Source organism: Nerophis lumbriciformis, linkage group LG12 (genome assembly GCF_033978685.3).
Source record: "Nerophis lumbriciformis linkage group LG12, RoL_Nlum_v2.1, whole genome shotgun sequence".
Classification (NCBI taxonomy): domain Eukaryota; kingdom Metazoa; phylum Chordata; class Actinopteri; order Syngnathiformes; family Syngnathidae; genus Nerophis; species Nerophis lumbriciformis.
Genome location: NC_084559.2, coordinates 9,736,053 through 9,753,004, shown reverse-complemented (window position 1 = coordinate 9,753,004; position 16,952 = coordinate 9,736,053). Strand labels below are relative to the sequence as shown.

General features: G+C 41.0%; 1 protein-coding gene across 2 annotated transcripts in view; it reads left to right on the top strand.

Moving 5' to 3' along the window:
• Positions 1-1,436: 1,436 nt before the first annotated feature.
• The window catches only part of piwil2 (piwi-like RNA-mediated gene silencing 2), a 71,521-nt gene continuing 56,005 nt past the window's right edge, over positions 1,437-16,952 (top strand). The window contains exons 1-6 of one of the 2 annotated variants that reach the window (XM_061985883.2): positions 1,437-1,616; positions 6,962-7,316; positions 7,389-7,494; positions 10,306-10,420; positions 12,161-12,330; positions 16,745-16,814. In XM_061985883.2, coding sequence (XP_061841867.2) covers positions 6,987-7,316; positions 7,389-7,494; positions 10,306-10,420; positions 12,161-12,330; positions 16,745-16,814 — 791 coding nt within the window. In that variant the 5' untranslated portion in view covers positions 1,437-1,616; positions 6,962-6,986. The remainder of the gene's footprint in view (positions 1,617-6,961; positions 7,317-7,388; positions 7,495-10,305; positions 10,421-12,160; positions 12,331-16,744; positions 16,815-16,952) is intronic. The other variant, XM_061985884.2, reaches the window with a different exon arrangement.

Here is a 16,952-nt window from a genome sequence, read left to right as displayed (position 1 = left end):
ATATGTGTTAAACATGCTTGTATTATCTTTAAACACCTTTAACTTATTAATAATATTAACTATATGTATTAAACATGCTTGTATTATCATTAAACACCTTTAACTTGTTAACAATATTAACTATATGTATTAAACATGCTTGCATTATCTTTAAACACCTTTAACTTGTTAACAATATTAACTATATGTATTAAACATGCTTGCATTATCTTTAAACATCTTTAAATTATTAACAATATTAACTATATGTGTTAAACATGCTTGTCTTATCATTAAACACCTTTAACTTATTAATAATATTAACTATATGTATTAAACATGCTTGTATTATCATTAAACACCTTTAACTTGTTAACAATATTAACTATATGTGTTAAACATGCTTGTATTATCTTTAAACACCTTTAACTTATTAATAATATTAACTATATGTATTAAACATGCTTGTATTATCATTAAACACCTTTAACTTTTTAACAATATTAACTATATGTGTTAAACATGCTTGTATTATCTTTAAACACCTTTAACTTATTAATAAGATTAACTACAGTATATGTATTCAACATGCTTGCATTATCTTTAAACACCTTTAACTTGTTAACAATATTAACTATATGCATTAAACATGCTTGCATTATCTTTAAACACCTTTAACTTGTTAACAATATTAACTATATGTATTAAACATACTTGTATTATCATTAAACACCTTTAATTTATTAACAATATTAACTATATGTGTTAAACATGCTTGCATTACCATTAAACACCTTTAACTTATTAACAAAAAGGGAATAAGCGGTAGAAAATGGATGGATGGATGAAATATATGTTATGCATATATTTCATAAATAAGTAAATATAAATGATATATATGAATGAGGTAGATCCCCACGACTTGATCAATTGAAAAGTAGCTCGCCTGCAGAAAAAGTGTGAGCACCCCTGTACTAAAAGTTCTAAAGGTTTCAATCAATTAAAAAAACATAGGTTTGCAGAGAACTATATACAATATATACATATTGAATATATATATACATATATATATTAAATATATACTTCTCAACCCTGCTCATTTGAGCATGGGAACGCTGGACACCATCTTGGTTTTCTACCTGTCAACTGTCAGGTGAGGCTGCTCGCCGGCTCCTCGTCACCACTTCAAGATGGCGGCCAAATTTCTCGCGTCACAGCAGCCAATGATGAGTCTACTTATAACACGCCTATGGGGATCCACCTCGGTCCACATCCCCATTTCAGTAGGTAGCGCTAATGCGCACCAGAAGGTTGCTTGCCAACTGCCACTAAACAAAAGAAGAAGAAGAAAAACGATGCGTTAATGTTGATTGTCCAATAGCGATACAGGAGACTGGTATCATCAATGCGTTGCCTGTTGATTGTCCAATAGCGATACAGGAGACTGGTATCATCAATGCGTTGTCTGTTGATTGTCCAATAGCGATACAGGAGACTGGTATCATCAATGCGTTGTCTGTTGATTGTCCAATAGCGATACAGGAGACTGGTATCATCATTGAGTTGAAGTTGGCGGTTGGGTGAAATTTGGCTCCTTCATTTCCTAAACTTCAGGAGTCTTTCTCGAGCATCTAAACGTGAGTACTTACTCTTCATTTGGTTTCCTGGAGTGAGATAATGTGTAAGAAATGTACAATTGTGCGGCGTGGCATTGTAATTAGGTGTGGTTGTCAGCTAACGTTAAAGCCCGCCATGTTGTCTCAATCTAATAATTAAGTAGTTTCCGGTGTACTTGGCCTCATTAAAACTGTACGCGGGAGATTTTTAGCCATTTCGCGTTTTCGAAGTTTAATTTCAAAATAAAGAAGCCTTGAAAACAAGGCGCCTTCCGACCTTTTTCCGCCTTGTCATGTTGCTATATTACCATGCTGTTAGCAGGATGCTAGCTCGTTGTAGCTTTACTCCTATTCTTTTCTTTTTAAACCAGTTGCATTTACTTAGGTAATCCTATTTAGGCTCAGATTAATTTTTAATAAAGTACTGGAGCAAATGCTATCCAAATACATGTTATTTGTTCTATGAAGGTCAAAAAGTCAAAGACAGGCCAAATTGTCACAAATAGGTAGGATGACGTCATGTGTCAAACGCGAGACCCGCGAACACCTGAAAACTATTTGCGTCAAAGTAATTATTTTCTTACTAAATGTATTCAATCAATCAATCAATGTTTATTTATATGGCCCTAAATCACAAGTGTCTCAAAGGGCTGCACAAGCCACAACGACATCCTAGGTACAAAGCCCACATAAGGGCAAGGAAAAACTCACCCCAGTGGGACGTCGATGTGAATGACTATGAGAAACCTTGGAGAGGACCGCATATGTGGGTAATCCCCCCCTCTAGGGGAGACCGAAAGCAATGGATGTCGAGTGGGTCTGACATAATATTGTGAGAGTCCAGTCCATAGTGGATCCAACATAGTAGTGAGAGTCCAGTCCGTAATGGATCTAACATAATAGTGAGAGTCCAGTCCATAGTGGATCCAACATAGTAGTGAGAGTCCAGTCCATAGTGGATCTAACATAATAGTGAGAGTCCAGTCCATAATGGATCTAACATAATAGTGAGAGTCCAGTCCATAGTGGATCCAACATAGTAGTGAGAGTCCAGTCCATAGTGGATCTAACATAATAGTGAGAGTCCAGTCCATAGTGGATCTAACATAATAGTGAGAGTCCAGTCCATAATGGATCTAGCATAATAGTGAGAGTCCAGTCCATAGTGGATCCAACATAGTAGTGAGAGTCCAGTCCATACTGGATCTAACATAATAGTGTGAGAGTCCAGTCCATAATGGATCCAACATAATAGTGAGAGTCCAGTCCATAGTGGATCTAACATAATAGTGAGAGTCCAGTCCATAATGGATCTAGCATAATAGTGAGAGTCCAGTCCATAGTGGATCCAACATAGTAGTGAGAGTCCAGTCCATAGTGGATCTAACATAATAGTGTGAGAGTCCAGTCCATAGTGGATCTAACATAATAGTAAGAGTCCAGTCCATAGTGGATCTAACATAATAGTAAGAGTCCAGTCCATAGTGGATCTAACATAATAGTAAGAGTCCAGTCCATAGTGGATCTAACATAATAGTAAGAGTCCAGTCCATAGTGGATCTAACATAATAGTAAGAGTCCAGTCCATAGTGGATCTAACATAATAGTAAGAGTCCAGTCCATAGTGGATCTAACATAATAGTAAGAGTCCAGTCCATAGTGGATCTAACATAATAGTAAGAGTCCAGTCCATAGTGGATCTAACATAATAGTAAGAGTCCAGTCCATAGTGGATCTAACATAATAGTAAGAGTCCAGTCCATAGTGGATCTAACATAATAGTGTGAGAGTCCAGTCCATAGTGGATCTAACATAATAGTAAGAGTCCAGTCCATAGTGGATCTAACATAATAGTAAGAGTCCAGTCCATAGTGGATCTAACATAATAGTAAGAGTCCAGTCCATAGTGGATCTAACATAATAGTGTGAGAGTCCAGTCCATAGTGGATCTAACATAATAGTAAGAGTCCAGTCCATAGTGGATCTAACATAATAGTAAGAGTCCAGTCCATAGTGGGGCCAGCAGGACACCATCCCGAGCGGAGACGGGTCAGCAGCGCAGAGATGTTCCCAGCCGATGCACAGGCGAGCGGTCCACTCCGGGTCCCGACTCTGGACAGCCAGCACTTCATCCATGGCCACCGGACCTGTGCCCCCCCCCCCCCCCCCCAACACAAGGAAAAGGGGAGCAGAGGAGAAAAGAAAAGAAACGGCAGATCAACTGGTCTAACGGGGTGTCTATTTAAAGGCTAGAGTATACAAATGAGTTTTAAGATGGGACTTAAATGCTTCTACTGAGGTAGCATCTCTAATTGGGAAGGCATTCCATAGTACTGGAGCCCCAATAGAAAACGCTCTATAGCCCGCAGACTTTTTTTGGGCTCTGGGAATCCCTTATAAGCCGGAGTTCTTTGAACGCAGATTTCTTGCCGGGACATATGGTACAATGCAATCGACAAGATAGGACGGAGCTAGACCGTGTAGTATTTTATACGTAAGTAGTAAAACCTTAAAGTCACATCTTAAGTGCACAGGAAGCCAGTGCAGGTGAGCCAGTATAGGTATGTTTATAAGTATATAAAGGTATATACAGTATAGGTATGTTTATAAGTATATAAAGGTATATACAGTATAGGCGTAATATGATCAAACTTTCTTGTTCTTGTCAAAAGTCTAGCAGCCGCATTTTGTACCAATTGTAGTCTTTTAATGCTAGACATAGGGAGACCCGAAAATAATACGTTACAGTAGTCGAGACGAGACGTAACGAACGCATGAATAATGATCTCAGCGTCGCTAGTGGATAAAATAGAACGAATTTTAGCGATATTACGGAGATGGAAGAAGGCCGTTTTAGTAACACTCTTAATGTGTGACTCAAAGGAGAGAGTTGGGTGGAAGATAATACCCAGATTCTTTACTGAGTCGCTTTGTGTAATTGTTTGGTTGTCAAATGTTAAGGTGGTATTATCAAATAAATGTCGGTGTTTAGCAGGACCGATAATCAGCATTTCCGTTTTCTTAGTGTTGAGTTGCAAGAAGTTAGCGGACATCCATTGTTTAATTTCATTAAGACACGCCTCCAGCTGACTACAATCCGGCGTGTTGGTCAGCTTTAGGGGCATGTAGAGTTGGCTGTCATCAGCATAACAATGAAAGCTAACACCGTATTTGCGTATGATGTCGCCTAGCGGCAGCATGTACATACTAAAGAGTGCAGGGCCAAGAACCGAACCCTGGGGGACTACGCATGTTACCTTAACATAGTCCGAGGTCACATTGTTATGGGAGACGCATTGCATCCTGTCAGTAAGATAAGAGTTAAACCACGACAAGGCTAAGTCTGACATACCAATACGTGTTTTGATACGCTCTAATAAAATGTTATGATCGACGTATATAAAAACAATATAAAATAAATATGATTAAAAACGATTTTAAAGGGTAAAACCAATTAAAACAGTAAATCAAAATTTTAAAAACACAGAGGACCACACAACTCACAAAGTGTTAAAAGCCAGAGAATAAAAGCGGGTCTTAAGACGAGACTTAAAACACTCCACTGTGGAAGCAGTTTGAACATGGAGGGGCAGAGTGTTCCAGATAGTGATGGGTCCGGCAACACCGATGCATCGGCGCATGCGTCGAGCTCATAGAGCAAAACCCTGTGTCGGTGCGCGTACCGCTTTTAGAAAGTCACGTGACCGATCATGAGCTGTTTTGGTCACGTGACCGATACGCCAACTGTGTCGCACTGACGCCTCCTCTGTGCCCTGTGAGCGGCTCTTTTCTACAGCCGGAGAAATAATAACTAAGAAGAGAAATCGTCTAAAATGTAATACGTCGGAAAAACTTTTTTTTTTTTTTTTTTTTTTTTTTAAATGTGTAAAAAATAAAATTAAAAAAATTCCCAGTCCACAATCATCCACAACACGTTCTCTTCGATTTCCATGTAATGATACATGTTCACATTATTTATTGACTGTATCTAAAAAAGATAAAAATATATTTTTATTTAAATGAAGATATGAAATAATCCTAAATGAAATACAATGACTTGGTTTATATTATTGTATATACTAGGGCAGGGGTCAATTTGTTGAACCTTGTTGAAACCTTGTTCAGTTTTAAATTTTGGCCCACTCTGTATTTGAGTTTGACACCCCTGCTTTAAAGTGTGGGGGAAAAGTAGCGGCTTGTAGACAGAAAAAGATGGTATGTACTAGAGATGCGCGGTTTGCGGACACAACCGCGGATTATCCGCGGTTCGGGCGGTTGAAATAAAAAAAAAAAAAAGATTTTATCCGCGGGTCGGGTTGGGCGGTTGAAATTTAAAAAAAATTAGATTTTAAATAGATTCAGGCGGGTGGCAGTTAAACCAATTCGGAAATGTATATACATAGTTAAATGTTGTTACCCACATACGAAAAACGAGCAGGCACCTGCAGCATATGCCACAACAGAAGAAGAAAAAAAAAAAGAGATGGACACTTTTACGGAGCGGAGAAGGGACGCCTCGCCGGGGTCCGGGACCGAGGCCCCTTCCCCCGAGAGGGCCCCACCGGGAGCCGTAGCTGAGGGGATCCGCGAGAAGGGCCCGACGCACGTCCAGGGTCACCACCGCACGACACCCCGCCTCGTCCGCCATCGCCGCGGCCGGCGTCACGCGCAGCAGGTAAGCAGCTTACCTGCCCGCCACCCCCGTGGCCGGGGGCTCGTAACAGGGGTCACTCCGCGCGCAGTGCACTCACGAAAGGGGTGGGGCAAGCAGAACTGGCGCTGCGGGATGAACCGAAGGCGCCCGATGCCGACGCTCATCAGACCCCAGAAAAGGTGTTGGTTGATATAGACAGCAGGACGGTGGCCATGGAAGTCGGAACCCGCTAAGGAGTGTGTAACAACCCACCTGCCGAATCAACTAGCCCTGAAAATGGATGGCGCTGAAGCCTCGGGCGCGAGCCCGGGTGCGAGGGACATCGCACCTCCACGCGCTTGGAGGTGCGCTCAGCGCGGCTCCCAGATGATTGCTGCATTGGATCAGTCTCCTTTCTTTAACAGGCAAAAGCTTTATAACCTCACTAATGCCTTGCATTGTCTATATTAGATATATAACAACGGGCGGGTGCGGTGTTGATTAAATGTTAATTCGGGTGGATGCGGATGGTTGACGACTTTTGTCATGCGGTTGCGGATGAAATAATTGCCTATCCGCGCATCTCTAGTATGTACACTTAATTTAGCACTGGTTGGACAGCTTATAGTGGTTTTAAAGTGATATGACTTTTTTTTTTTCAGGTGTGAAGACTTATAAAAATTATTCTAATTCAATCATTTTTCCCAATTGCAATAATTTTTCCCAATTGCAGGTAACATATATCTCGAGTTTACAAAATGGATCCAAACAGGCCACCAATGCCAGGCCTTCCCTGGCGTGGACGCGGTATAGAAACCGGTGTAGGACGAACCAGAGGTTTTATCACTCCTTTTGATAACTCACAAAGTCAAAGACTAGGTATCACCTCTGCTGGACGGGCGAGAGGGCTGCAGCCTGATGATGGAGGGCTTGGTCGAGCAAGAGGGTGGCTCTCTTCTGCAACAGAACCAACAGTAGGGGCATCAAGAAGCACAATCCTTCCTAGTAGAGAGCCACTCTGTGCAGAAACACCCACTCATGCAATGATGGAGCAAGCCCTTACACAAGAAGACCTGGCCAGAAAAGAGGTAATGGGAGCCTGGATGTATTTGTTTGGTGTAAGTTTACATTTTGAAAAGTAGTATTTACATTATTTGCAGGTGGATTTCCCTACACATGGTCAAGGATCTACGCTGGTTTCCATGATAAGAGGAATTGGCTTAGAACCCTCAATGGCCTCATGGGGAAGAGGAACATTACCCATAGGTGTGTATACAAGACTTGGGGAGAGCAACATCTGTCATATTTTCTTGTGTGTGTGAAAAGTTATTTTCAAAACGTGCCAACAATTGTAACTTTACCTTCAGATGTAGTAATCTAACCACTGTTAAATGCGGCAAAATCATTTTGTCTGCAACATGAAATTCAGCGAGCCCCTCTGCACTGAGGGCTACTTGTATATACCGTATTTTTCGAATTATAAATCGCTCCGGAGTATATGTCGCACCAGCCGAAAATGCATAATAAAGAAGGAAAAAAACATATATACGTCACACTCGAGTATAAGTCGCATTTTTGGGGGAAATTTATTTGATCAAATCCAACACCAAGAATAGACATTTGAAAGGCAATTTCAAATAAATAAAGAATAGTGAACAACAGACTGAATAAGTGTACATTATATGAGGCATAAATAACCAACTGAGAATGTGCCTGGTATGTTAACGGAACATATTATGGTAAGAGTCATTCAAATAACTATAACATACAAACCCCGTTTCCATATGAGTTGGGAAATTGTGTTAGATGTAAATACAAACGTAATACAATGATTTGCAAATCCTTTTCAACCCATATTCAGTTGAATATGCTACAAAGACAACATATTTGATGTTCAAACTGATAAAAAAAAAGTTTTTTTTTGCAAATAATCATTAACTTTAGAATTTGATGCCAGCAACACGTGACAAAGAAGTTGGTAAAGGTGGCAATAAATACTGATAAAGTTGAGGAATGCTCATCAAACACTTATTTGGAACATCCCACAGGTGAACAGGCAAGTTGGGAACAGGTGGGTGCCATGATTGGGTATAAAAGTAGATTCCATGAAATGCTCAGTCTTTCACAAACAAGGATGGGGCGAGGGTCACCACTTTGTCAACAAATGCGTGAGCAAATTGTTGAACAGTTTAAGAAAAACCTTTCTCAACCAGCTATTGCAAGGAATTTAGGGATTTCACCATCTACGGTCCGTAATATCATCAAAGGGTTCAGAGAATCTGGAGAAATCACTGCCATAAGCAGCTAAGCCCGTGACCTTCGATCCCTCAGGCTGTACTGCATCAACAAGCGACGTCAGTGTGTAAAGGATATCACCACATGGGCTCAGGAACACTTCAGAAACCCACTGTCAGTAACTACAGTTGGTCGCTACATCTGTAAGTGCAAGTTAAAACTCTCCTATGCAAGGCGAAAACCGTTTATCAACAACACCCAGAAACGCCGTCGGCTTCGCTGGGCCTGAGCTCATCTAAGATGGACTGATACAAAGTGGAAAAGTGTTCTGTGGTCTGACGAGTCCACATTTCAAATTGTTTTTGGAAACTGTGGACGTCGTGTCCTCCGGACCACAGAGGAAAAGAACCATCCGGATTGTTATAGGCGCAAAGTGTAAAAGCCAGCATGTGTGATGGTATGGGGGTGTATTAGTGCCCAAGACATGGGTAACTTACACATCTGTGAAGGCACCGTTAATGCTGAAAGGTACATACAGGTTTTGGAGCAACATATGTTGCCATCCAAGCAACGTTACCATGGACGCCCCTGCTTATTTCAGCAAGACAATGCCAAGCCACGTGTTACATCAACCTGGCTTCATAGTAAAAGAGTGCGGGTACTAGACTGGCCTGCCTGTAGTCCAGACCTGTCTCCCATTGAAATGTGTGGCGCATTATAAAGCCTAAAATAGCACAACGGAGACTCCCGGACTGTTGAACAACTTAAGCTGTACATCAAGCAAGAATGGGAAAGAATTCCACCTGAGAAGCTTCAAAAATGTGTCTCCTCAGTTCCCAAACGTTTACTGAGTGTTGTTAAAAGGAAAGGCCATGTAACACAGTGGTGAACATGCCCTTTCCCAACTACTTTGGCATGTGTTGCAGCCATGAAATTCTAAGTTAATTATTATTTGGCAAAAAAAAAATGAAGTTTATGAGTTTGAACATCAAATATGTTGTCTTTGTAGTGCATTCAAATGAATATGGGTTGAAAATGATTTGCAAATCATTGTATTCCGTTTATATTTACATCTAACACAGTTTCCCAACTCATATGGAAACGGGGTTTGTATATTGATGCGCTTGTTTCAAGTATTTTAGTGTGCAATGTTTTTGTTAGGTGAATAAACCAAGAAAGGACGGTGGGAATTTCATGGAAAAACTATTTATAATATTTTTTACTAATGGTATGAGATAATGCAACGTTCAGTCAAAGCAGATGGGTTTCTCCTGGCTAGGTACAATTGTCTATGGCTCCTTTCTCTTAGACTAGCCTAGTTTACACTCCAAATTGCAACCTAAATCTGCACATACATTTTTTTCATTTAGTAGCTTCGGTGCAATTAGTGAAAAATGTCCTTCACATTCTCTTTCTGCTGACCGATGGTTGGGAAAAATAAAATCGCAGCTAAAGAAAAGGACCGCAGCCATCCTAGAGAGATACTTTTGGGAACATCTTTATCTCCCTAACAAAACACTAGAAAAACCAACTGGCCTTCACAATAAGATTGCTGTTACTTAACAAATACAACTCCCAGATAAATAGCTTTCATATTCACTGTTATTTTGCACTTAAAGAAACAATACCTTCATGAAATTTTCAGTGACGGAATGTTGCAAAACTAATCAGGTAAAGACTTGTACCCAATACTGTCCAACCTGTGGACTTGTCACTCATTTGTCTCCACAAAAATGCTTTGTACTGCTATGTCATCAACAGGTATTAAAACCTCACCTATACAGTTTCTCGCTTTATTGCTGTTTTATGTTAACCGTGGAAAATGTATGTTAATTGTTGCAGGAAGAGGAGCAGCTGGTGAAAAGGAAGAGCTAAAGAAGCCAAGTGCTGCAGGTGTGGCTTCCAGTGGGCAACAGATCAGTGGCCTCATACAAGGAGTCATGGGCAGAGGGCGCAGGTAGGACCATTTGACTGTCCTTTCTCCTACATACTAATTAACTACAGACATCCCTATTCACATTCGTCTTTTATGGTTGAGTGTGATTTAAAATAATGACCCAGCCCACAAAAATATTTAAGATTAGATTTAGATTTAGATTTATTGGTCCCCTTGGGGAAATTCATTGTCACTGCCGTACATTTAAACACTAGACATTACACATCACACACACAAAAAATAACAAAAAGACATCATACATGACCAACACACATTTACAGGCTTGTCAGACGGGTCGGTCGGGCCTGCTGTTAAGGGCGGCTATAGCATACCTGCCAACTACTCCGGTTTTCCCGTAATTAGTACGGTTTTCATCAACCTATTCCGGGTTACGGTTGCAGTGATAAAAAATACGGTTTTTCATTAATTAAAAAAAATTTTTTTTTTAAATGCGCGAGGCTATTTATAGCACCGCTGCCAAGCACGAGGCACCTGTTGCCATTGTTTCCAAACGAGCGAACGATCATGGAATCAGCCGGAGAAAAATCGCAAACGAGTCTTAAACCGAAAAGAAAACTGCAGTCATTCCGTGAAGAATATTCAAAAGCCTATCCGGGAATAATTATCCGTTCCAAAAAGGGTGAAAACTACGCGAATTGCACCTTGTGCAGACAAGATTTTTCGATCGGACACGGAGGAATTAGCGATGTAAAAGACCACGTTGGGACAAAAAAACACAAGTCTAATGCCGTTGCTAGCGATACAAGTGGAAAACTTTCAACGTTTTTCGGATTTTAGCCACAAAAAGGTAATGACACCAATGTTATCTATTGGAATTGTTTAGTACTGTTATACTGTTAAAAGTGTTTATACTATTTATGCTTTCAAGTCCAAGTTGAAGAAATCTTGTTAAATGTTGACAGCATAACTACCAAAATACAGAAGTATGTCCTTAATATTTTTGCAGTGCTATTTCTGTTGAAAAGTTAAAATGATTACATTAGAGATGTGATGTGCCACTTTTCAAGTGTCTGATGGCTTAAATTAATTTTATTCATTTTTCATATTTTGAATTCTTTTGAAAGGCTTACAAAAAAACTACATTTGAATTGTAATTCCATGCTATTGACAGGACTATTAATTTTAATGAAGTTAGCTTACCATGTTTACAGTATGATAACTGTGATAGAAATGTGAATTTTAGGCACAGAATATTTTTTACAATTGAACAAGGCAGTAGATTATACAAGCTTGGACAGAAAGTTAATAATGACACCAATTTTTTTTTTAATGGAATTGTTTAGTACTGTTTTACCATTTGTTTACTGTAAAAAGTGTTTATACTGTTTATACTTTCAATTAACAAATTGAAGTCTTGTGAAAGGTTGACAGGATAACTGGCATTAACTGTCAAAATAATTTCAAACTATTGAAGTTAGCTTACAGAATAAACATGTCAATCAACCCATATGATTTTTGCTGTAATATTTTTGTTTTGAAAAGTCACTGTGACTGATAGAAAAGTGATGGTTTTAGCAACATTTTAACCTGTCTGAATGCTAATAATCATTTTGCGTCGGGGGGCGAAGCCTGAACCCCCCACCAGGACTTTGTCCTGGACCTACCGGGGCCTGCGGCCCCTGGACCCTGGCTACTAGGTTTTTCTGATTTCAAAAGTTGGCAGGTATGCGGATGTATTCAAAACTAATGTACTAATACAAATTTTCACTCACGTCTGGCATGGCATGACATCTTTTACAGCTTTCTTGGCCAAGATTTCCCCAAAATGATGGTGGGGCTTGGAAGAGCAGCAATGCCCCCTCCTGGAATGGCACGAGGATCTCCTTTATTTCCTCCACCGTTACCTCTCGATATCGGTTCTCGTACCTCTGAACCTGCCGTATATGTTCACTCTCAGATTGCTGACACAGGTAATCTGTCTAAAAGCATGTGCACATATCAGTCACATATTGTCTAGTCTTTATTTGTGCTAATTGAGGGAGATTATGAGGATAATAACACGTTAAATCATAGATCAGACTTAACACCGGATTTCCATTGGATGCAGAATGGCGACGAACTCTTTGTTTCCATTTTAGTCAGTGTGTCAGTTTCTACTGCTAACGGCCATTCTGTGCACGGAGGCGCCATGCCTGTACAATACCGTATCGCTGAGCTAGATATATGCAAAGCTTCTACCGTATTTTTCGGACTATAAGTCGCAGTTTTTTTCATAGTTTGGCCGGGGGTGCGACTTATACTCAGGAGCGACTTATGTGTGAAATGATTAACACATTAGCGTAAAATATCAAATATTATTTAGCTCATTCACGTAAGAGACTAGACGTATAAGATTTCATGGGATTTAGCGATTAGGAGTGACAGATTGTTTGGTAAACGTATAGCATGTTCTATATGTTATAGTTATTTGAATGACTCTTACCATAATATGTTACGTGAACATACCAGTTGGTTATTTATGCCTCATATATAACGTACACTTATTCAGCCTGTTGTTCACTATTCTTTATTTATTAGGGACCGCAATGTCCCTTTGGGACAGAGGACCCTATTGTATTTCGTGCGTTTTATTTTTTCTTTCTTTATTATTATACCGCCGCGTCTTTCAGCTGTAATTTGACCCCCTTAACATGCTTCACAACTCACCATATTTGACACACACATCAGACTAGCGAAAATTGCGATCTAATCAAAAAACCAAACCCTAAAACTCAAAATTGCGCTCTAGCGCCCCCTAGGAAAAAACACAGACAAACATGCTTGTAACTTCCGGTAGGAATGTCGTAGAGACATGAAACAAAAACAAAACCTCTATGTAGGTCTCACTTAGACCTAGATTTCATACACTGACATCCTTCAGCAAAAATCTACAGGAAGTTTGCAATTCCCCCTTCTAAACAACATTTTAGTAAAAACAGTCACTTTTGCCCCCTTAACATGCTTCAAAACTCACCAAACTGGACACACACATCAGGACTGGCAAAAATTGCGATCTATTAAAAAAAAAAAAACATCCCCAAAATTTAAAATTGCGCTCTAGCGCCCCCTAGGAAGAAAACACAGACACAACTGCTCCTAGGAAGAAAACTCAGACAAAACTGCCTGTAACTTCCAGTAGGAATGTCGTAGAGACATGAAACAAAAACCTCTATGTAGGTCTCACTTAGACCTACATTTCATGTATTGACAACCCCCAGCTAAAATCAACAGGAAGTTTGCAATTCCCCCTTCAAAACAAAAGTTTTGTAAAAAAACGGTCACCTTTTTTAAAAAATTATCTCCTCTGAGCACGTTTGTCGTGTCGGCTTCAAACTAGCACAGGAGAAAGACTGAACCCTTCTGATTAAAAGTTGAGGAAAGAGTTTTAATTACTGCTCCGGTTTGGATTTTATGTGCCGTCAAAGTCGGTCCCGTCCATCGCTGCTTGCAGCTTTAATTTTAAATTACCTTTCAAATGTCTATTCTTGGTGTTGGCTTTTATCAAATACATTTCCCCAAAAATAAAATCTGCTTGTGTTGGACAGTAAGTCATGCACAAACACAAAATAAATTTTCCCTTTTACTTTCAAAATAAAATACTCTGTGTTGAAGGCAGATCATATTTTACAATTTGAAACGCCCTAATGGACGAGGACGGACCTGAAGTCAACTTCTTAAAGGTTTTCAGATGTAATTCGACCTCGTTGACACAAACGGATGACATGCTGATTCAGCATGTTCAAAACCAATTACCGTATTTTTCGGATTATAAATCGCTCCGGAGTATAAGTCGCACCGGCCGAAAATGCATAATAAAGAAGGAAAAAACATATATAAGTCGCATTTTTGGGGGGAAATTTATTTGATAAAAGCCAACACCAAGAATAGACATTTGAAAGGCAATTTTAAATAAATAAAGAATAGTGAACAACAGGCTGAATAAGTGTACGTTATATGAGGCATAAATAACCAACTGGTATGTTAACGTAACATATTATGGTAAGAGTCATTCAAATAACTATAACATATAGAACATGCTATACGTTTACCAAACAATCTGTCACTCCTAATCGCTTAATCTGATTAGATCTTCTTCCTCGGTGTCGCTTCCAAACAACTCTGCCAACTCCAAAGGTAGACAATGTGCCGCTTCCTCTTCTATCGGTACGTCGCTTACGTCAGAGTCATCGTCCGTTGCAGTTCCAATTATCCCAGCCTTTCTGAATCTGGACAGGATGGTTTCGGTTGTCACTGAAGCCCATGCTTTGTTGATCCATCCAATGACATCCAGAAAAGTTGCATGGCGCATTCCCCCGGTTTGTTCAGCCCTTTCTCAGTTTTTATAAGTTACCGCCAATGTTGAAATGATACATTTTCTTGGTACGGAAGTAGTAGCAGGTAGCATCTTTTTTTCCACAATGCACTTCTGCCATGACCCGCCCCCGCCAAATTTTTATTGGTTGACGTGTGTGTGTGACGATTGCTGATATACGCCTAGTAGAGATGCGCGGTTTGCGGGCACAACCGCGGAGTCCGCGGATTATCCGCGGATCGGGCGGATGAAATTTTAAAAAATTAGATTTTATCCGCGGGTCGGGTCGGGCGGTTGAAATAAAAAAAAATTAGATTTTAAATAGATTCAGGCGGGTGGCAGTTAAACCAATTGGGAAATATATATACATAGTTAAATGTTGTTACCCACATACGAAAAACGAGCAGGCACCTGCTGCATATGCCACAACAGAAGAAAAAAAAGAAAAAGAGATGGACACTTTTACGGAGCGGAGAAGGCCCCCGACGCCTCGCCGGGGTCCGGGACCGAGGCCCCTTCCCCCGAGAGGGCCCCACTGGGAGCCGTTGCTGAGGCGATCCGCGAGAAGGTCCCGACGCACGTCCAGGGTCACCACCGCGCCCACCGCACCGACACCCCGCCTCGTCCACCTTCGCCGCGGCCGGCGTCACGCACAAGGTAAGCAGCTTACCTGCCCGCCACCCCTGTGGCCGGGGGCTCGTAACAGGGGTCATCCGCGCGCTCCGCCCGCGCAGCTTACCTGCCCGCCACCCCTGTTGCCGGGGGCGCGTAACAGGGGTCACTCCGCGCGCAGTGCGCTCACGAAAGGGGTGGGGCTCACCCTGGTTGATATAGACAGCAGGACGGTGGCCATGGACGTCGGAACCCGCTAAGGAGTGTGTAACAACCCACCTGCTGAATCAACTAGCCCTGAAAATGGATGGCGCTGGAGCGTTGGGCCCATACCCGGCCGGGTATGGGCCCAACGCTCAGCGCGGCTCCCATATGATTGCGCACTGGTGTGCGTCTGGGTCGTGACAGCGTGGCACGCGAATGTCTGTGCTGCATTGGATCAGTCTCCTTTCTTTAACAGGCAAAAGCTTTATAACCTCACTAATGCCTTGCATCGTCTATATTAGATATATAACAACGGGCGGGTGCGGTTCTGATCAAATGTTACATCGGGTGGATGGCGGATGGTTGACGACTTTCTGATGCGGTTGCGGATTAAATAATTGCCTATCCGCGCATCTCTAACGCCTAGTCTCTTACGTGAATGAGATATATATTATTTGATATTTTACGGTAATGTATTAATAATTTCACACATAAGTCGCTCCAGAGTATAAATCGAACTGAAAAAAACTGCGATTTATATTATCCGAAAAATACAGTAATCATATTACAGGCATATCCTGGACAGCTTTTTGGGATCTTGTGTCAATACCAGCTGATACGGGGCGGGGAAGCAAAAGAGTGGTTAGCAGGAGTTGAATAAGGTTTTGTTTGCTCGCCAGGGATGATGTTACTGTTGTGTTGTTGCTTGCTACAAATTTAAAAAAAGTATTCGTTTAGCAAAGTATTAGTCAAGTCACAGACGTTTGTACTGTGGGTATTGATAGACTGCAAAGCTGGAGACGTTCCACACAACTTGGCAGGACCAAGTTTATTTGCTTTTGGTCCTCTGGAAGGACAGAATAAAGTGTTTGTGGTTTGCTTTCCTACAACTGCCCTTATCACATGATTACTCCTGGACTAATGAGAGCTCGTAAAAATCTGTGCTGCATGGCGGATGCGCATCAGAACGGCAGTGGGGATTGGCGGATACTTTCTGTGGCAGCGCCATTCGGCAGCCGTTATGCATCAAGTGGAAATCAGGGGTAATAGGCTTACAGTGCAGGAAATAATTCTGCCGGGTTTTGTTTTGTTCTTGGGGGTCGGGGGGGTCTTGCATTTACCCATATAAAGACATGACAAGGGTAATTTAGTGGTTTTATTTTAAGGGAAAGAGATACTTTTTAAATGCCAATTTGATTGAGGAATTGTGTCCCTAGCGTCCACTGCTGAAGAGATACAAGACCCCATTCTGGCAGAAAAGAAAGCAATGGAAATGGAGACAGTCCAGTAAGAATTTTATTTTTTGTCTGTTTAGTTGTGCCCTTTTACGTTTACCAGCATAATACTGCATACCTGCCAACTACTCCGGTTTTCCCGTAATTAGTACGGTTTTCATCAACCTATTCCGGGTTACGGTTGCAGTGA